This window comes from Engystomops pustulosus, chromosome 8 (assembly GCF_040894005.1).
Source record: "Engystomops pustulosus chromosome 8, aEngPut4.maternal, whole genome shotgun sequence".
Lineage (NCBI taxonomy): Eukaryota > Metazoa > Chordata > Amphibia > Anura > Leptodactylidae > Engystomops > Engystomops pustulosus.
The window spans coordinates 38,509,842-38,531,780 of record NC_092418.1 but is presented as its reverse complement, the minus strand read 5'-3'; the positions used below and the strand labels follow the sequence as shown (position 1 = coordinate 38,531,780).

At 42.6% G+C, this 21,939-nt stretch overlaps 1 protein-coding gene across 3 annotated transcripts; it reads right to left on the bottom strand.

Moving 5' to 3' along the window:
- Nucleotides 1-127: 127 nt before the first annotated feature.
- BFAR (bifunctional apoptosis regulator) lies at nucleotides 128-20,858 on the bottom strand. 3 transcript variants are annotated; one of them, XM_072120694.1, is made up of 9 exons: nucleotides 20,646-20,858; nucleotides 19,014-19,342; nucleotides 14,952-15,159; nucleotides 13,628-13,797; nucleotides 11,576-11,720; nucleotides 10,781-10,951; nucleotides 8,145-8,189; nucleotides 6,184-6,386; nucleotides 128-4,566 (listed from the first exon to the last, which is right to left on the bottom strand). In XM_072120694.1, exons 2-9 carry the CDS (start codon nucleotides 19,265-19,267, stop codon nucleotides 4,374-4,376), a joined length of 1,389 nt encoding a protein of 462 aa, XP_071976795.1. In that variant the 5' UTR covers nucleotides 19,268-19,342; nucleotides 20,646-20,858; the 3' UTR covers nucleotides 128-4,373. The 3 variants fall into 3 exon arrangements, with proteins under 3 accessions (XP_071976795.1, XP_071976794.1, XP_071976796.1); XM_072120693.1 differs by having other exon boundaries at nucleotides 20,677-20,857; XM_072120695.1 differs by lacking the exon at nucleotides 8,145-8,189 and having other exon boundaries at nucleotides 20,677-20,854.
- Between the last annotated feature and the right edge of the window lie 1,081 nt (nucleotides 20,859-21,939).

Sequence of the window (21,939 nt, the reverse complement as noted above, 5' to 3'; positions counted from 1 at the left end):
TCATGTGACCGCAGGATAACTTGTGATAAATGACATGACCAACCAGCCAGAATATTGCTATGGATGGGACTCTTCTTCAAGTGCCAAAAGAAGTAACGTTATGATCCATGTGGCTCTACTGAAACTCTGTGGGAGGGCAGAAAGTGGCTACCTTTTTTTTTTTTTTAAAGCAGCACCAAACCTGGCCACAGATTGTGTGAGGTATTGCAGCCCAGCTCAATTTACTAAAGTAATGCTTAATACCCACAAACGAGTTTGGCCAAACAAACTTCATTTGAGTGCTAACAAGATGTACCGGCCCAAACCGAGAATCGCTGAACTCAGCAGTCCGGATATTAGGTCATTTACCAAGATACATCTATTACATTTTTTGATAAGTGAACCCTCCTGTCTTTTTCCTAATCAGCCAGACATTCCTGTCCATAAAATGGGCGTATATGAAGGGTCATGTGAGCTCAATCTGTCCATGAACAATCACCCTGCCAGGATCTTGTATGCATGAATTCTAACAAATGGTAGGGCAGGGCAATTGTTCATGGACCCTGGAGATCATGGAGATCACATGACCCTCCTTCTGCGGCCATTTTATGGACAGGAATGTCTGGCTGATGAGGTAAAAGACAGGAGGCTTCACTTTACATGTCAAGAAATCAGAGCAGAACTATTAATAGATGTAAATTGGTAAATTACCTGCACCCTACACTTACGCACATATTACAAAAAGCATGAGGCAAAGTGGCCAACCCCTTTAATACAGAGCTGCAATACTAGACACTACCCATGGACTTGTGTGACGTTATTTGCAGTAGGAAGGAGCCATGTTCTTAGAATCCTATACAATCCCTATTCAAGTACAACAAACTACATATATAATGAATGGTAATATAGAAATTCAATCCACCCAAACATGTGGCCCATGAAAGTGTGTGAATTAGCTCTTACTAGCCAAGAGGATGGTAACCCATGGACTCTGGGCTGGGTCTATGTACGTAATATGAAAATATAAGGTCGACGCCTCTTTGGCTAGTAAGAGCTAATCTACATACGATTCCGGAAGCCATAGCTTTTAAATAGATAGACCGATTTTTTTTTTTAGAGGGCAAAACCGCAATCAAATGAGATGAATTTTGTACTTTGTGGCTTGTTCTCTTTAATATGTAAGTTGTACGAATGTTTTCAGAAGAAAATCTCTAAATTAAGAAAACAAAGAACAAGGACCATATATTATTACATAAAGGATCTCTGGAAAGTAACGACTCGAATATACAGGCTATCCCCTACTTAAGGACACCCGACTTACAGACAACCCATAGTTACAGACGGACCCCTCTGCCCACTGTGACCTCTGGTGAAGCTCCCTGGATGCTTTATTATAGTCCCAGACTGCAATGATCAGCTGTAAGATGTCTGTAATGAAGCTTTATTGATAATCCTTGGTCCAATTACACCAAAAATTTTGAAACTCCAATTGTCACTGGGGCAAAAGAAAAAAAATTGTCTAGAACTTCCATTATAAAATATACAGTTTCGACTTACATACAAATTCAACTTAAGAACAAACCTCCAGACCCTATCTTGTATGTAACCCGGGGACTGCCTGTAAAGGGAATATAAAAGCTTGGAAAGGTGAAGCGCTGTCTATTATTTGGGATGTGTGAGACTCAATATGTATTACCCAGCATTTAAAGGATACCTACCACCAGGATGAAGGACTGTATGCAAATGAGCCTGCTGGGCTACAGGATCCATAGATGTTAATGGAGCCTGGAGCCCCTCAGGCTCATTTGCATACAGTCTTTCGTCCTGGACATAGACGTCCTTTAATGAGCCGAATGCCCTGACTCGAGCTCTCATAGTCTTTATCCCACAGAAACTGGAAAGAATCTCTGATATTTGGGGTGTCAGACCATTGGTTCAGCCACGGATCACATGATCAGAGGTCGCTCAGGTCATATGAATGGAGCGCCAGTGTATATTACCACTACATTCACACAGGTGACCCCAGGGATTCATCAATCCATCAGCTAACCTATAAATTGGCAATAAATATTTTTTTTAATTGTACAACCTGTTTTAAAGATTTTTCAAGGCAATTTTGTTGCAATAATTAGAATGAAGCTAGCGCTGGATTAGGTTTGTATGAAACTACTGATAAATGAAAGCAAGAAAGAAATGTCATTCAATAAAAATAAGAAATATTCAGTTATATACACACATTATTCTTAAAAGGGGGTTATCCTAGAAAATAAATATCACATTTCTATAGATGACTGAATTTGGCAAAGTACCGGGGGATGGGGGCTCCTGCTTAAAGCCACAAAATGAGTAAAATATCCCGAGTCTTTTCCTATAGAACTTGCTATGATATAGTTTACACTATATCATATATTCATACTTACTGCATGTGCCTAGGGGTTTAAGCTCTTCACACAACGGGGACATATTTGGTTCAGAGATGTAAGAAAACTAATATATATTATATTAAAAAAGGAGACTTCTACCACGACTTCTACCATATCAAACAGTAAAGCTTCAAGGAAATTTGTTTTTTTTTTTTAATTATTGCACTTAGTTTTGCAGCCAAGATTTAAAATCCTTCATAATAAACTAAAAAAATTTCTATTTAAAGGACAAATGCTTAGATAAAAGGGATTAGAGGATGGGGGCGCCTCCCCCTGTAGTCACATGACTGGTGCAACCAGAGGCCTCAGCGGTAATAGGAGGAGTAATGGTGACATCACAACTAACCAGGGGACATAGAAACAGAAACCTGGAGCGTGCCAAGTATAACCCCATTTAATTTAGTGGTTAAACACTACATGACAGTATAGTGGTTCATGAATGCACCATTTTACCATAAAAATCAAGTAAGGATAATCCAGGGACACTTACTCATACATCCATGCACCATGACTGTGGTAATCTTCTTATATTTGTTATCTATGGTCTCATTCCTTTCAAAATCAACTTTTAAAATTATGCTGACGAAAGGCTAGCCTAAAGGGCTACCTTAGCCCCACTGTGGTCTGGTTTTACAGACTGCTCCCCAAGAGCGGAGGGAGCAGAAGACAATATAAAGCCAGATAACAGAGGGGTTAAGGTTCAGGGCTCATCAGCAGAATTTTAAAAGTTGATTTTAGAAGGAAGGAGGCCATGGATAACGAATATAGGAAGATTACCATAGTCACACTGACTGGATCTATGAGTAAGTTTCCCTGGTTTAATTGAAATTCATACTGATTAAAGGAAATGCGTAATCCTAAGTCTATGTTCCAGCCTAATTCTACAGCCCAGACTCCACGCAACTGAACTAATTCGGCTGTGTGGGGTACAGACCTGTAAATATAGTAGACACAGATTCCTCTATGTGCAACTGTGCTTAGTGTTTAAAAGGGGTTTTCCTCTATTCTATCTATATACATGGCGGGTCCTACCTCTGGGACCACCGATTATCTTATGAAAAGAGTTCCTCTTGACCCCTATTACTATAGCCGGGCTCAGCAGCAAGTGCTCAGCACATTCTTCATTCACCCCTCCTGTGGGGATCGGTGGACCCCACTCCCAAGATAGGTGCTGGTCCCAGAGCTAGGACCCATTTGGGAGTGGGAGTGTGTGTGTTTGTGTGGGGGAGGGGGGGGGGTCCACCGATCCACTTTCCCACAGGAGGGTTGAACAGAGAGATGGGCATTCACTGCTGAGCTGTGGTAAGGGGGGGTAAGCGGATCTCTATTTATGAAAAATCTGTGGTGGGTCTTACCTCTGGGATCTGCACCTATATAATAAATCTAGAAGGGAAAACCCCTTTAATTTAAATGATTGTATAAAATGAATCGCAAAATGTATTCATATTAAATGGGGGGGGGGGAACCTTCATTAGTGGTAGCGCAGGTTTAAAAAAGAAAAAAAAGTTACATGCCATACTGCATTCTAAAGTCAAAGAAAAATACAAAAATTGCCAGCTTTATTGATAAAAAAAAATTAGGGGAATCAACCTGGCTCCAAAACACACAATGCGCAAATGAGAAGCCATAAGCTCCCACTGACTTTCATATTCAAATACAGAAGTTTGTAAAACAACTGCAATTCGCCCTGTGTGAACGCGCTCTTAAAACGATTGCACTTGACGTAAGCGGCTGCACAATATTTCTATGGGCAGTAAACCAGAAATCCAATCACAATCTTTTTAACAACCAACGCTCTAAAATAAAACAAAAAAAAAAAAAACATTTTTACACATAAAAAAGTATGAAAATATTTTGACCTCGATAGTGCCTCGGGGGTTAACAGTCTTTTAAAAGAAATGGATCACACAGTGACTGTAGTAAGCGGAGGCGTCTTCCATGCTTCCCTTCAGTGTCACCACTCATCGCAGCTCAGAGCGCTTGCGTCTCCAATCTTCGGATCTTTTTCACCACTAAGTCAATGTTAATGATTGGGTTGAAATACAAAGCCCAGTAAAACAAGCAGTTACAGACAAACTGAGGGATGACAGGCCAGAAGATGGCAACAAAAAGTCCTTGGGTCGACATCTTCCAAAAGTGGCCCCACATAAGTCGAGGGAGGGACCTGAAAGGGCAAGTTGAGACGTATTAGCAACCTAGTATCTGTGCATCTCAAGATATGCACAGGAGCTGACCATACACTCCCTTGTTCAAACAACAGATCTAAAAAGGGAACCTGTCAGAAGGAATTTAAACAGTATAATGTCCAACAGGGAGACACCTTGCAGATCAAGTTTCTTTCATGGCCCAGTGTGGTAGCATCTTCCGAAGAAATCAACTATGAAGCGAGATGTAATTTGGTTTTATGAATTTATGGAGAAGGAGGACTTTAGTACTGAAGTCAAGCTCTCCCTGCTTCAAAAATGTGCACAGCATGGAAACAGGCTTAGGCCGGCGGCAAATGTGGCATTTTGAACCCGTTTTTAAGCAGTCCTTTAAAAAACGCATGCGTTTTGAAAACGCATCAGTTTTTTGACCATTTTCCAATTATCCTCATTACGATAATTGGAAAAAACTGTCAAAAACGGATGAGTTTTCAAAAAATGCATGCGTTTATCAGACTGGTTAAAAACGCCACGTGTGCCGCCGGCCTTACTTGTTGTTCTGATCTCATGGACTGCACAGGAGTGGAGCATGATTCAAGGACTCCCCCGTTTGCTGGTCAAAGATCACTGTGAACACTAACAGTTAGTAGAGAGCCGATGCTGTAGTTTGGCTCGCAGAAGAGCCAAACTGTATGATGCAAGGACTCCCATCCTGTGCAATGCAGGCAGTCTGTGGGATTGGCTCCAAATATGGGTCCGTTTTGATGGACCGCACACGTTCATGTACAGTCAGACCCAGAATGCCCACTTCACTGCAATGGATGGCACCAACAGGTTCCCCTGAAGTCTGCTAAATGATGTCAATTCAGCACCATGAGGTATGGAGAGCTTGACTTCAGTGCAGAACTCTCCTAGCTGGTTTTATACAACCAACCAATCTACATCTCACTTTATAGAGCATTTTCAGGATAATGCCTTCACACTGGGGCATAAAAGAAACAATCTGACATGTCCTAAGCTGCTTCACAACATACTGGTAGCGCTTTATTAGGTCAATTACTTCTGACAGGTTCCTTTAAAGTCCATTGCCCACAAACGCGTGTGGACCAACAAACTCGCTACATACTTGTCCAGAATTTACTGGACTGAACCTAGAATTGCTGAAAGTACATACTTATCAGTGATTCTAGGTCCATTAGAGTAAATCCCACAAGGTTACCAAGTGAATTAATTGGACCAATGTCCCTAGTGGGTGGCGGCTTTAGTCTCAGAAGATGACATCACATGTATCGTGCATGTGATCACCGATCCAATCCCAGTGACATCTGAATGAATGGCAGATGATCACCGAGACCTGATTTATGGGATTATCCCTTGTGCAGGGCCTGAAGGGTGAAGAGGAACTCTAGGTTCTAGGGATACTATGATAATGAGTCCTGCTCCTCCCTGCACCTTACATTATTCAATGACTTGGCTATAACTAGAGTATTCCTTTAAATAAACTACCAGTATTTGATTGTCAGAAGTTCTGACCAATAAAGTAGCCAAACCCCCTTCACCATGTACCAGGCACAGCCCTGTACTTTTAGCGACTACCACACCGGATCTGGTCTAGTGGATAACCACCATGCACTTACCTTAGTTGGCTGGTCGACCATATTCTCCAGAAAGAAAATAATTCCAGCACGGACAGCAGCATGGCATTTACTATTATAAATCGAGAGGTCCAGTAATGTACTTCCAGCCAGTCCCATGCAAACTCGGCAAGAAGTTGATATGGAAGAAACAAGTACTTGACAAGGAACTCCCGCCACTGCGGCCATGTTGGATCTTGCAAATCCTGAAAAAAAAAAATAAATACATTGCTTATTGGAAATCTACCATCAAAATCCATCATGATAAACCAGGACACTTACCCATAGATCCAGGCACCGGGAGTTTGGTAATCTTCTTATATTTGTTATTCATGGCTTCCTTTCTTCAACTTTTTTGTAATTATACTAATGAGCCCCAGAGACTATCCTACCCCCTCTGATATCTGGCTTTACAGACTGTTACACTGTCTCATCCCTAGCAGTGAGTTTAAAGCAGGAAGTGCTCACTGCACAGGTGCTGAGGAAGCAGGGGAGAGGGTGAGACAGTGTAACAGTCAGGTCACGGGAGCCCTTCTGGTTCGTCAACAGAATTATAACAATTTTAGAAGGAAGGAGGAGGGATGTGGAAATATCAAATATAAGTAGATTACCACAGTCACGGTGTCTGGATATGTGAAAAAGTGACCCTGGTTTATTATTTTGGATTTTGATGGTAGATTTCCATGTATATAAAGTTTCAGCAAATGTCTGCTAAATAGATGACAGCCATTTGCTTCTGTCTGTATAATATATATATATATATTATATATATATGCAAAGTTGTCAAAAATATGATCAAATATTATTTAAAACAAAAAATAAATAAATAAATGGATGCCTGCCTGCCGTGTGCATCCGCTGAGCGGTCAGCGAAACGGGGGAATCTGCCGACACGGCTCAAGCATTAAGGGTGCATTACATTGGAGTAAAGGTATAAAATAAAAGCTAAATAAAGCATTGCATTCTTTCACTTTTATAGTCACAAGCTAAAATGCAACAAGAGGTTGTCCTTAGAATATTAATAATTGTTTGTGTAATGAAAAGTTATACCCTTTTCCAATATACTTTCTGTATCAATTCCTCACGGTTTTCTAGATCTCTGCTTGCTGTCATTCTATAGGAAGCTTCATTGTTTACTTCCAGTGCATACAAATCCATCCGTGGATCATGTGACGTCACACAGGTGCACGGCTCCTTAGTATCACTCTTGGGGGCATTTACTATGGGATTTGTGCCTTTTTGTGGTGCTCTGAAAAGGGGTGTGGTTTTCATGGTGTGGAAACTCTGACCCATTTAATATGGATCTTTTTAATGATTTTGGTGCTGGAAAGTTGCACCAAAAGAAATCCTCACTGGTAAGTCCGCAGAGTTACAGCTCTCCGCCTGGGGCTCTGTCCTCTGGCTACTATTTTTCACACCACTTGTAGATGGCTTTGGGGTTTCTGAAGATAATTGATGGCCCACTTTCAGATTCCTGCTGCCCTCCATTCTTGTGCCAATTCCAACTGGACAAGTCGTTGCACCAGGTCAGCCAAGGATGCACGTTTTTGGCTGCAGTGGCCATTGCTGCGGCTACAGACGTGCACCTGTGTGACGTCACATGGCCAAGGACAGATTTTCACAGAAAGTGAAAAGACAATGAAGCCTCCTATAGAATGGCAGCAAGCAGAGATGTAAAAAACTGGGAGGAATATATACAGAAAGAATACTGGAAAAGTGTATAACATTTCATTACACAAATAACATTATTTGGGTAAAGTGTACAACCCCTTAATGATCTCATCATGATCCTCATGACCTTAATGCTCAGCATATCCTCCAAGACTTCTCATCTCCTGCTAGATTACGATTTGATCATATTTTGTAGCCATCTGCAGACAACTATGTTAGAAATCAGATGTTCAGAAAATATTAATATGTGTTAGTTCTCACAACACACTGGATTAGCACTAATACCATCTTACCGGTATCCCAGCATTGCCACGCAGAGCACTTAAGGCTACAGAAACCTGTAGATTATATAATATACAAAGTCCCTCACTGCCCCTCGTGAGATATAGGAGATATTACATTAGACTCTGCACCTCATATAATAGAGGTGCACATTTTGCAAATGCCATGGGTGGCCCTCGGCTGGAGCTACTGACACACACCGACTCCACTACCCGAGCTTGTCAGGATATATCAGTATATACCGTATTTTTCGGACTACAAAAAATCCTTTGATTTTCTCAAAAAGCAAAAGGTGTGCCTGATAGTCCAGTGAGCCTTATAAATGAACCGTACTTACAGACAACAGCTGTCTTGAACTGTGCACAGGTCTGCCACCTGCTGGTCATTCATCCTTATATTCAGGTGCACCTTATAATCCAGTGCGCCTTATATATGAACCTAGATGTTTTAGAAGGCATTTATTGATGGTGTGCCTTATAGTCCGAAAAATACCGTAACAGTTATGGCATATGGCGCCTGGGTCAGTGATATAGGATATATCTTGGTTGGACCGGATATGGTGCCGATCAGGTGGTCATTGCAGTCAATCGCAGACTCTTGGCAATGGAAGTCAACTGCAGACATCCCTGTTCTTGTTTATTTAAACACAGAAATTATGATCAGAAGATCCTCACTATTTCCGGACAAGACTGTATCCATTTATGCATGACAGTAAACCAAGACTGAGGAGGTTTCAAAACATTAAAATGTCGCTTAAAAAGCAGATGCACGCTCTCTTGGAAAGAAGAGCCGCTATAGAGGGGTAATCCCACAAAGATTCTTCAGTACACTGCTCAAAAAAATTAAAGGGAACACTCAAATAACACATCCTAGATCTGAATGAAAGAATGAAAAATTCTCATCGAATACTTTGTTTTGTACAAAGTTGATGAAAACAAATTTATTGACCAGTGGAGGCCTAGATTTGGAGACACCCACAAAATTAAAGTGGAAAAACACACTACAGGCTGATGCAACGTTGAAAAACGTCCAAACAAGACATAATGAGTGGCCTCCACGTGCCTGTATGACCTCCTTACAACGCCTCGGTAGCCCACACAAGTGGCTCAAGCAGTGCAGCTCATCCAGGATGACACATCAGTGTGAGCTGTGGCAAGAAGGTTTGTAGTGTCTGTCAGTGTAGTGTTCAGAGGCTGTAGGGGCTACCAGGAAACAGGCCAGTACACTAGGAGACGTGAAGGAGGCCATAGGAGGGCAACAACCCATCAGCAGGACCACTACCTCCACCTTTGTGCAAGTAGGAACAGGATGAGCACTGCCAGAGCCCTGCAAAATGACCTCCAGCAGCCACAAATGTGCACGAGTCTGCACAAACTGTTCGAAAAAGACTATTAGGATGGTATGAGGGCCCGATGTCCACAGATGGGGCTGTGCTCACAGCCCAACAACGTGCAGGACGCTTTTCATTTACCAGGATTGGCGATCAGCTGCTTGCAACATCCTTCAGCATGACCGGTTTGGCGGTGGGTCAGTAATGGTGTGGTTTGGCATTTCTTCCGAGGGCCGCTCAGCCCTCCATGTGCTCGCCAGAGGTAACCTGACTGCCATTAGATACTGAGATCCTCAGATCCCTTGTGAGACCATATGCTGGTGCGGTTGGCCTGGGTTCTACCTAATGCAGGACAATGCTAGACCTCATGTGGCTGGAGTGTGTCAGCAGTTGATGCAAGATGAAGGCACTGAAGCTATGGACTGGCCCGCTCATTCCCCAGACCTAAATCCGGTTGAGCACAAATAGGACATCATGTCTCGCTCCATCCACCAACGTCATGTTGCATCACAGACTGTCCAGGATTTGTTGGATGCTTTAGTCCAGGTCTGGGAGGAGATCCCTCAGGAGATCATCCACAACCTCATCAGGAGCATGCAGAGACATTGTAGGGAGGTCATACAGGCACAAGGAGGCCACAATACTGAGACTTTTACGTACATTACATCAAAGTTGGATCAGCCTGTATTGTGCTTTTCCACTTTTATTCTGTGGGCGACTCCAAATCCAGGCCTCCATTGGCTAATAAATTTGATTTCCATTGATTTCTTTGCGAATTTTGGTGTCATCTCATTCAACTTTGTACAGAACAAAGTATTCAATGACAATATTTCATTCTTTCAGATCTAGGTGGTCATTTGAGTGTAGATAAACTTGTACCCTGATAATCTAAGCACATTGTCAGCACTATCTCACGGCACAGAGGGATCATGAAGGGTCTACTTAGAGAGTCCCTGTTCACACACTGGAATTTTACACTGGCCATCACTGGGTGATAGGAGCTAAAACAGCAATAAAAACTGAATAAAATTGCAAATTAAGGGCTTAAAAATTTTCTTAAATTGTCTAAAATCACTAGGGGATTAAAATTTCAGAAATTTCTTTCAAAGAGTTGTCTCCAAGGATAGGTAATTCAATCTGAGATGTACATTGGAAACCAATGGATGTCCTACACTTAGGTATACACTAGTTGGCTGTGTACATTGGGTAGTGATCTGGCTGCACTCAGGGGGTCTTTCTCGGACTGTGGCATACTCCACAAGTGTATTTGAAATCACATGTTCAGTTTAGGTTCCAAATGTGCAGGATAAAACTTACTATGAATTTGGTTATAATGTCGTCTTCCTCCTCCTCTTGCAGGGGGCATGTTGTGTGGATGAACGGTAAAAAGGTTTCCGTGTAATCAAACAAATACATGTACAACATGCTGAGCCGCGGCGAACTCTTCAAAGCGTACAACAGAAAGAGCGATTTGCCAGGGTTTACAGCCTAGAAGAAAAATATGAAAGTTTTCTATTATTGTAAAAGAGCCACACAGCAACATGGCACAAGTGTGCCCCAATAATCTCATCTGTACCCAACCAGAGAGACTTTATACTAGTATCATGATATTGTATCTGCATGCTTACGTTACTATAGCCTGCACCAGGATATTCATTAAGTTGTAGATGGAATCCAAGCCAGGTTGGACCTGCCATAGCTTTCATTTGGGTGCCAGAATTATCATAAATATTAAAAGACCAGAAACTCTTAAAAATTCTGGCATGTCATACACAGAGATTAAAAAAAAACAAAAAAAAAAACACAACACACAATGCGCAAGCCTTATTGCAGGAGACTTGGGGGTGGGGAGAGAGAATCATGTTGCCTAACGATCTCAAAATAAAGGCAGAACCTTATTAATGGCATCATCATTGATGACCCAGTGGTATGTAACTATGACATGAAGCCCTAAAAAATGAAGAAAAAAAACCATAGGTGTTAAAGAAAACTTGCTGAGGACGTGCACTATCCAAGCCTTATGCCATCACTACTAATTAATGGGAAACTGAGCTATTCACATAATAATAAGTACAGAACCTATACTTGTACAGTATAAGAAAAGCTCCATACCTTATATTCCCACAGGTTCTGCGGTGGCTTCACCCCAAGTGTCTTCACTCTCTCCAGCTCCATGATGATGGCTTTCCTATGGCTGGTGCTCTCTATACTGTACGGCTCTTTGGAAAATTCCTCCTCCGCCAGGGTCAGCAGGAGCCTGTCCACATGGGTGGTTGTCATTATTTCACAGAAGTAAAGGCTATACCCTACGCTCCCCCACCCCACCCACAACCTGTAGGTGTGCATGTTATCTGAACCCCAACATTAGCTCTACTCCAGGCCACTGCAGTAGATAGCAGGGGAATAATCACAGATAAAAAGAGAAGGATAAATGAGCAGATTCACATTTTACTACATTTCATTGTTTTATCCCAAACTCTAAATGAGTCGTGCTGCCACATCACATCAAAACTACTGGCAAAATTGTTTCTCTATCTTAATTGCAGATTCCTCCACATACTGAAATTCGAGTGGAATGTGAGCATCTTGGCTTCACTTCATACAGGGGATACATGTACAGGTATACTAAGCTGCCAAAAAAGCAGCTTTGTATAAAAAGGTGTGCAAAAAAGGGGTCACAAAAATAATATATACATTGGGGAGACAACAAAAACTTCAGAGCAGGATGAATTCTCACAGACACACCATAAGTGAGGGGATGGACACACCTGTGGGAAAACACTTTTCTGGACCAGGCCACAGCGAGGAGGATTTAAAGGTCCTAATACTGAAAGGTGACTTTAAGGACAACAGAGTTTAAACTGATGATGACCTTCCAGTCACTGACACAAGGCCTCAATATTGCACCTGGGTTTATGGCTCATTACATGGACTCACTTCAATCCCCACAAGAGACTGACTCCAGACCCCTGCCATCCTAGGCCGCCCCATCAGCCTTCTCTGTGTAACAAACTCCACTTTTATTGCCCCAGCTTATCTTGAGTCTCACCGTATGTACTAATTATCTTAGTGTAACATCCCTCAAATATTGTGTTTTTCTCTCAGTGCTTCATTTGTATCCATGCCTGAAGAAGGGGCCTGTGTGCCCTGAAAGCTTGCACCAAATAGAATTTTTTTTTGTTAGCCAATAAAGGTCTCATTCCTTAAAGGAAACCTACCACTGCTCATATGATGAAATCATACAAGCACACCACCCTGTAGGCTATTTAATACGGATGCCCGCAGATACTTTGGTTAGGCACAGTGATCTTTAGTTTAGCTCAAAAAACGATTAACTCACATATGTAAATTAGCCCTCCGCTGCTTCCCCTATGTCATCAGTCCTCCACCAATGCCTTCCAATTGTTAATTATTCACGCCTACGTCTTTCACGTCTCTCGGCACCTGAAGGAGGGCGGGTAGAAAAACCCATAAACTATCTGCGGGCATCAGTATTAAATAGCCTAGAGGGTGGTGTGCTTGTATGATTTCATCATATGAGCAGTGGTAGGTTTCCTTTAAGCACTTTTGTAGTCTTTACACAAATTTTTTTATTTTTCCTGGCTAACACGGTACATCAACAATTTTCTCAACATACTAAAAAGGCCCCCGATAAAGGGTTGTCCCAAGGATATAAAATATCCCGACAGGATTGGGGATAACTAGATGATTGGGGATTATCCTACTGCTGGGACCCCTACCGATGTATCCTGACACTCTATTCATCATCTATGGGGTGTCGTAGATAACAGAGCGCTGTTCTCCGACAGCCCTATAACACTGAATGGAGCAACAGGACACACGCTGGACATACCGCACCACGTGTTAACGAGAACGCGACCACTGTTCTCTGGAGACCTGGGTGTATAGATTTCGTGATCCAAGGGGATCCCAGCAATCAGCCCCTCAATGATCAACTAATTATATTAATAAATCTTTATTTGTGAATATGAGATAACCCCCACGGGTTGTCTAAAATCATAATACATTTTAGGCACAAAACTGTTTATATTACAAAATGACAAAAAGTCAAAAAGGTAAATGATCTCAGACAATTATAGTAAATCTCTACTTGCCAATGTGAATGCCCACATCTACAACAATACCAAAAGCCAAAATTCTTACCGTCCATTAACTCTTCCTGATAAAAATCTGTCTTTGTAATGGGACGCCCAAGGACCCAACTGTTCGAGCCAAAGCACTACCTCTTCCGGGCTCCATTTAGACACTGGTTTGTGGACCAAGAGGTCGTGTTCAGATTCCCGGCTGCTCCAGTGATACACCAGCAGCACTACCTAAGGCACAAACAGCGACAAATCGTGTAAAGAAAATAATGGATAATAAGGCCGGTGCAAAAATTGCGGATTTTTGGGACCGGAGTGAAGTGGTTTTCAGTGTGGAGTAAATATGGATTAGCATTCTTAATGGAATGGACTTGATGGGAACCTGTCAGCAGAGAGCAATTTTTAACAGGGGGCAGGTTGCTATAAATAAAGTACTGTATATGTCAAATATGTTTTTTTTTTAAATGTCTGTGTTATATGGCGTTTTAAACAAAGTGTGTGAAACTTCCCCTGGCTCCCTGCCAGATGCCTCGGGGCGAGTGACAGAGAGAAAAATTTCAAATGACATTTTCTGTCTGCTCTATAATATATTCACTGCTCTCCTGGTCACTCCTGCACCTTGCCCCCCTAGATGTGTCAGCTCAATGCAGACTCTCTCTCTGGCATATCAGTGATGTGTGAGATGCAGGAGTCAGGAGTGACCTGGGCTGGGAGCTTGGAGAGAGGCGAGTATAGCAGCTTTACTGGTTTTACTTACAACACCCCCACACCCACCACCCAGCGGTGTATAACATTTTTTGCATTCTGGGACAACCCCTTAAAAGAATTTTTTGGGTTTTGACCCATCCACTAGATGAGAGGGTCATATTACAACACCCAGAAGCAAAACAAGTTTTTCTCCAAAAAAAAATAATAAATAAAATACTGTGCTGTTGATGTATAAAATAAAGTTTGTCCACGTCATATGTCATCCTGTAGATTAGTTTAAAGGACCTGAAAAGTTTAGTGAATCCTCTGCACACAGTCTCACCTACCCCTGGCCCCATACCACCAAAATGCACCGGTGTGGCACCAGTGACTGCTGTGGGCAGCACCGATTGGCCCAGTGTTCACAGAGGCCTCATCATTGCTTGGGGGATGAAGGAGGCACCAGTGTTATGCAGCGCCTAGGCAAATGGTGACATTTTTAACGCCTCCTCCACCACCAAGAGGTTTTTAATTAGCCACGAAAATCCTTTAATCTACCTAACAAAGCCACACATATAGCCCTGTTTATGTATCGTGGTGGGCAGAGTGCCTCCGCTTAATGTGTACAGACACGAATAGACAGGAAGTCTATAAACAGCATACATAAGGAAAGAGTGTTATACCGGAGCGTCACTTACTGCAACTCCTGTTAATGCAGTCAGCACCCCTGAGAAGAAGCCACCTCCACCCCGCTGCTGGTTAGCCCGCCCGTCCCTGGAAGACGACTGATTCTGTTCATTCCCATACTTATTGAAGGCCTGCAGGGCCCGGGCAATTTCGGAGTTCTGCTCAAGGTCCTCGTATTTTTCTTTTATGGTATCGGGAAATAGTTTTTCAATGACATCTCTGAAAGACAAAGTAGCGATAAAACAGTTACCAGAGATACAAGGAAGCCCCTTGAAACAATGTAACATCAAGTAGTAACACACAGTACCGGTACTCAGTCAATCTTCTATGTGACACAAGACTTGATCTGACTCCCAGTTCTCCATAACATTGGGTAATTTGGGGTCAAGGACCCAGTACCTTTTTGATACAGAACCAAGGATTCTGCTCTCTTAGACTTCCCTATAGACATCAGCAGCGCCGGCCAATCCAAGAATAGGGGGCGTGTCTCAGACTACACTATGCATCAGAGCTTGCAAGCCATTGTAAATTATTACAGATCAGGGGATCGGGGGAATAAAAAGAAGAAAAGCAGGTATTTTAAAGTTCCTCATAAGTTAAAGTTTTATAAAGGAGTGGAGAATGAATAAAAATAAAATCATTTAAGCCAATCAGTTATCATGTTCAATTCTGTAATATGGGCTTTGAGCTACATTGGCCAGTAATCAGCTGAGCAGAAGTCTCATGTATGTACTGGACCCAGGGGGTGGAGGTCGGGGGGACCCAGGCAGCAACTGGACTAATGTAATGAAAAGCGAGCGTCATTTTGTTACGTTATCATTTTATTCCCATTAATTATTTTTCATTGCTAGAAAGCCCTTTAAGAAGCCGGACATCTAGAAATTATATCAGAGCTCACAACTAACATTCCGGATTGTACTGTAAATTACATTGCAGTGATCATGGGATTATACTGACACATGACCCCATTTTTTGCCTTAAATTAGAGATTTCAATATGACTCAATATGTTTCTACAATAAGTAGAAATGCAATTAGGGACATTAGATAATCTACGTTCCTGCCTGCTGGTACATTATCATGTGTAGGCACCAATACAAATATTTTGAGTACGACGCTGATACCCAAAGTAGTATCACAATATCAATAAGATACTTTATACAGGCGGGTCCCTACTTAAGAAGACCCAACTTACAGACGACCCCTAGTTACAAACGGACCTCAGGATGTTGGCAATTTACTGTACTTTACCCCAAGCTACAATAAACAGCTATAACATTTATCACATGTGTCTGTAATGAAGCTTTATTGTAAATCCTGATTCTTATGAAAATCCAACATTTTTAAAACAAAAAGTTTGGCTGGGGTTACAATGATAAAATATACAATTCCGACTTACATACAAATTCAACTTAAGAACAGACCTACAGAACTAATCTTGTACGCAAGAATTCAAAATGTCTACCACCCTTCCTTACCGGGCACGGGGAAAAGAAAGCAGACTATCTTTCCTTGTATTTACGGCCTGGCGCCATGAGTATACATGAGTATAGAAGTGTATTATCACTGTCAGTCTATGCAGATGCATAGACTGACACAGAGACTGTAAGATCCTGTCTGTGTGACAGGATCATACAGCCTCTGACACTCGGAGCAGGGCATCCCCGAGCATTAATTAGTAGAGCTTAGTGATGGATATATCCCAATAGACACCACACCACGGAGCTCCACAGCTGAAGAGAATAGCCAACACAGGTCGGGGAAGTGCAGGAATGTTGATTACCTCAAGAGCTACCACAGTGACTGCACACAATCTCCCCGCTTGTCTCACTGACCACTCCTTTTCCTGTGCTTTCCCTGTGATTGGTGATCACGTGGGGTATCAAATAGCAAAAAGTTCTGGAATAGAACAGTTTTTCTATGAAAACGGAAAAGGTATCTAAATCTGGATACATCATCCAACCCTAGTAGACACAGGTTCTTAATATTCCTTAGATGGCACGGTTATGTTTCTGTTTATTCACTAAGTAACTACCAAGTTGTGAAACTTATTTTGTTTCAGTTTTAAAGAGAACCGGTCACCAGGTTCTATCCCACTAAACTAATAGCCCCATCAGGTAGGGCAGTGATGGCGAACCTTTTAGAGACCGAGTGCCCAAACTGCAACCCAAAACCTAATTACTTATCGCAAAGTGCCAGTACGGCAATTTAACCAGAAAACTGACGGTAAAGTTTAGAATCAATTTACACAGGACTGCCTGAGCTCGGGTTACAGCAGTCCTATACACACTGAAACGCCACTTTTACACCATTTTACATCACATAAAAGAGTAATAAAAAGTTATCAAAAGGTCCCGCAGTCCTCAAAATGGTAGCAATGAAAACAACGGCTCATTAAGCAAAAAAACTCACACCTCCCCAGCTCCGTGCACTAAAGTTATTAGCGTCACAAGATGGCGAAACTATTTTCTTTTTCGTACACTGTTTTAATTATTGAAAAAGTATTAAAACACAATAAAACCTACAAGTCTGGTATCACTGTGATTGCATCAAACCAAAGAATAAAAGGAGACAAATGATTTGGAGCGCACAGCGAAAGTATTAAAATCTACAGCTTCCCAGTGCACGACATGGAATAGTAAATGAGAAGTAAAATATGTTACGCAAAAAATAAGCCCTCACAGAGGTATATATAAATGCACATATAAATATATAATATAATATGCACATACATGAATACATACATAGAAATACATATGTTACTTACTCTTTGGTTGTCCAAGGTGGCGGCCATGCTGGCGGGCAGAAGTTCAGGTGTCTGTTGTTCCGGGGGAGGGGGGGGGGTGTCAGTAGGGTAGATGGGTAGAGGGTGGGCGGCCAGAGTTAGGGCTGGGGGGGGGGGGGTAATGCAGCATCTGGAGTTCGGGGCAGTGGGGTTATGAGGTATTCGTTTCAGGGGAGGGGGTGATGGGGGGCAGTGACCAGAGTTGAGGGGGGGGGGGGGGTAGTGAGAACGGCCGGAGTTCGGGCAGGCAAATTGCAGTAGTGGGCGGAGTTTGGGCGGGGGGGGGTTGGGAGAGGGGGTGCGATAGCGGGCTCGGGTTCGGGCGCGGGGGGGGCTTGTGATAGCGGCGTTTCGGGCCGGTTGCTTAGGGCAGGGGCGGGAGCGGGCAGGAAATCAGCCTCCTGCTGATCTATGCCCCGTGGATGCGCTGAACAAAAAAAAAAAAAAACTCACCTCAGACTCCGCGTTCCTCTGGCTGATCACTGCAGCGCACACGGAGTAAGGTGCACAGCGCTGGCAGCGTAATGACATCATTATGCTGCCAGCGCTGGGACGCTTACTGTCCTGTGCGCTGCAGTGATCGGAGTGACAGAGCAGGAAGTGTCAGCGCCCTGCTCTGTCATGGCCGTTAGCAGTATCGGAGCATAGCTCCGATACTGCTAGCTGCCATGACAACCAGGTGTGGACAGTGGTTGTCCGCACCTGGCAGTGGTTGGGAGGATGGGGCGCGTGCCAGCAGTGAGGGCTCTGCGTGCCCTCTCTGGCACGCGTGCCATAGGTTCGCCACCGCTGAGGTAGGGTATGAAATGTCCTAGAATTCCCTCTTTTATGGGAAATCTCACCAGTTTACCTATAAAAAAAAATCTCCTCCCAAGTCAGACAAATATGACTCTTCTCATCCCATTTTTTACATGGGATGAGTCAACCATCTCTGGACCTTGGGACACAGAATCCTATTTCCAGCCGGTCGCATCCCAGGTTTTTATTTTCTCCATAGATGGAATATGACAAATGGACAGGAGAACTCTGCATCAAACAGCTGACCGGCGAAATGTCTGGTGTCAAACCACATTAAAATTCTCTCCGTGTTTGCGTGGGTTTCCTCCGGGTACTCCGGTTTCCTCCCAAACATACTGTTGTTCAGATTGTGAGCCCCATGGGGACAGGGACCAATTTGACATGCTTTGTGCAGCGCTGCGTAATCTGTAGGCGCTATATAAAGAATTATTATAAAATAATTATTATTATTAAAAAATGATGAATCCCATGTAGTCTCCGCCTCTACTTACCTAAGAAGTATGTTCACTTTGGGAAATCCCTCCCACTTATCTCGACATTCAGGACACTCCGTCTTCTTTGAAGACACCCACCACAGAGCAAGACAATGTCTGCAGAAGCTGTGGCCACAGTTCAGGGTGGTGGGGTTCACTAAAATATCATAACAACAATTGCAGGAGAATTCGCTGACGGATATGTTGCGGTCTAACTTCGCACTGGAGCTCCCGTCATCGTTGGCACTTTCTAACTTTACATCCTCCTCCATGGCTGGCGTCTATGAACCGTCTGCCGCTACTAGGAAGCCTTCAAGATCATTGGAATCCTCGAGTCATTACTAACCCTGCAAAATGGCAAACGTGGGAACTCTTAAAAGGGGCTGTCAGATTAAGCAGCGGAATAAAATACATTAAAACTCACTTGTTCACATGTTTTAACATCTACAAAACCACCACAAATCCCATCCAATAAGATCCAGGGGTCTACGGACTCACCACAGTATCTGGGTCTCAGGTGTTGACAGTTCAGGCAGTAAGACCCGCAGTCAGGGCCGGATATGCAGCTGTGATGTAGTCACTAAAATATGATCTGGAAAATTAAAGGGAACCTACCACCATGAATCTAACTATAAAGGTAGATCAGGCGGTAGGTGGAGGTAGGACGTGAGGATAGCCCTTTTTTGATAAATTTTATTATCCCTATATGTAAATTTTGTTATGCGGCTACCAAAACAGTGCGCGGACGTGAGGATTAAACCTTAAAAGGGATATCCTCACGTCCTATTGATCCACCTACCACCCGATCTACCTTTATAGGTAGATTCGTGGTGGTAGGTTCCCTTTAAACTATAGCGCCCCCGCCATTCCGATCTAAGGCAAGATATCAAGATTACTACTTGCATCCCGTTATAATCTTCCAGTTTTAAATGTTACTAACAGAAGTCAAGCAGATCCGTTAAATAGACCATTGACCTAAATGTAATCGTTTCCATTACTATCGTTTTTATCTCTTCCATTATTGGAGCGGATGAAACAGAGGTATTTTTAAAAAGAGCAAAGGTAAGTGAGGTCATTTTCATGAATGGAAAAAAAAAAATAATACTTTTCTATTGATGGATTCATCCATCTCACCTTGTCACCCGGATCACATCTGTTTATAGACCACAACTGGCTATAATATATATACTAAGTGTATAATGCACCCAGGACAGATACTGACACCCCTGTCCTGTAATATATGTATATAATATGTGTATAATACACCAAGGACAGATACTGACACCCCTGCCCTGTAATATATGTGTATAATACACCCAGGACAGGTGCTGACACCCCCTGCCATGTAATGTATGTATATACTATGTGTATAATATACCCAGGACAGATACTGACAACCCCTACCATGTAATATATGTATATACTATGTGTATAATACACCAAGCACAGGTGATGACACCCCCTGCCATGTAATATACGTCTATAATATGTGTATAATACACCCAGGACAGGTGATAACACCCCCTGCCAGGCAGAGGTCCCAGGTTGCCAGCTGTGGGTTATAAAAAGAAGTGATGCAGATGCCAACAACTCATCCGCCTCCACCTGACGTGATAAGCCGCCATAACACTGATGGCAGCACTGCCTCACCTCATCCTGTCACCCGCAGCGGCAGAATTACCTTGTTTCGCTCCACTTGAAGCTCCCGAGGGTGCCGCCATCTTCCCCAGCGTCAGCGGATCACTCTTTCTCCTTCCGCCTGTCCTGCCCGGCTATTGGCAACCTTCTGCGCATGCGCGGGGCGGAGGGCCGGCGGCTGTCAGTCTGTGCGGTCACGTGACCTCCCCTGACACACGTGACCGCCCCCTATCACATAGCAATGATATTCACTGCTCAGTCTGATTTGTAGAGATGAGGGCAAAAGAAAAAGTACAGTTTTACAATAATAGGTTAGAAGTGAACATGTTGTAAAATGCTATTTACTAATAGAAACTTGGAAATGTGCAGTGGATTCTAGAGCGATCTTCACAACCATAAGATTATCTATTAAGATAATTGGGAAAAATGGACAAAAACAGATGTGTTTTTTAAAAAAAGCATGCGTTTTTAAAGGGTCTGAAAACGCATGCTTAACCCCTGCCCTTTTTCGTTTTCTTTATTCTTTGGGTCGGTACGATTACGGGGATACCAAATTTGTATAGGTTTTATAATGTTTTCATACATTTAAAAAAATTAAAACCTCCTGTACAAAATTTTTGGGGGTTTTTGCCATTTCTGGCGCTAATAACTTTTTCATACTTTGGTGTTTGGAGCTGTGGGTGGTGCCGTTTTTTGCGGATTTTGATGACGTTTACAATGTTATCATTTTTAGGACTGTACGACCTTTTGATCACTTTTTATAGAATTTAAAAATTTTTTTAAATGGCAAAAAAGTGCCATTTTCGACTTTGGGGGCGATTTTCCGTTACGGGGTTAAACACAGTGAAAATATTTCCGTGGATCGTCGCTCCCCGTGACGTCATCGGGGAGCGGCGATCCGTTGCCATGGTAGCTTCGGGTCTCACGAAGACCCGAAGCTACTTCGGGTTAACCCATTCATTGCAATGTGCTGTCAGCGCATGGTAATGTATGAGTAGTAAAACCCCCATATACTGCTATACTGTAGTATGGCAGTATATGATAGGATCGTACAGACACCCGAGGGTTAAAGTACCCTAGGGAGTCTGAAAAATAGTAAAAATAAAAATTAAAAAAAGTTAAAATAAAAAAATTATAATAAAAAAACCTAAAAATTCTAATCACCCCCCTTTCCCTAGAATTTATATAAATAAACAGTAAAAATCATAAACACATTAGGTATCGCCGCGTCCGAAAATGCCCGATCTATCAAAACACATGCGCTAAAATACGCGCGTTTTTAATCGCGCAAATTCGGAAAACTGGA

Coding starts and splice junctions, on each gene's coding strand:
- BFAR (XM_072120694.1), bottom strand. CDS start 19,267: ATGGAGGAGGATGTAAAGTTAGAAAGTGCCAACGATGACGGGAGCTCC. Junction 11,721..13,627: donor TCAGGAAGAGTTAATGGACG/GTAAGAATTTTG, acceptor CCATGTGGACAG/GCTCCTGCTGACCCTGGCGG. Junction 8,190..10,780: donor ACATTATAACCAAATTCATA/GTAAGTTTTATC, acceptor TATAATCTACAG/GTTTCTGTAGCCTTAAGTGC.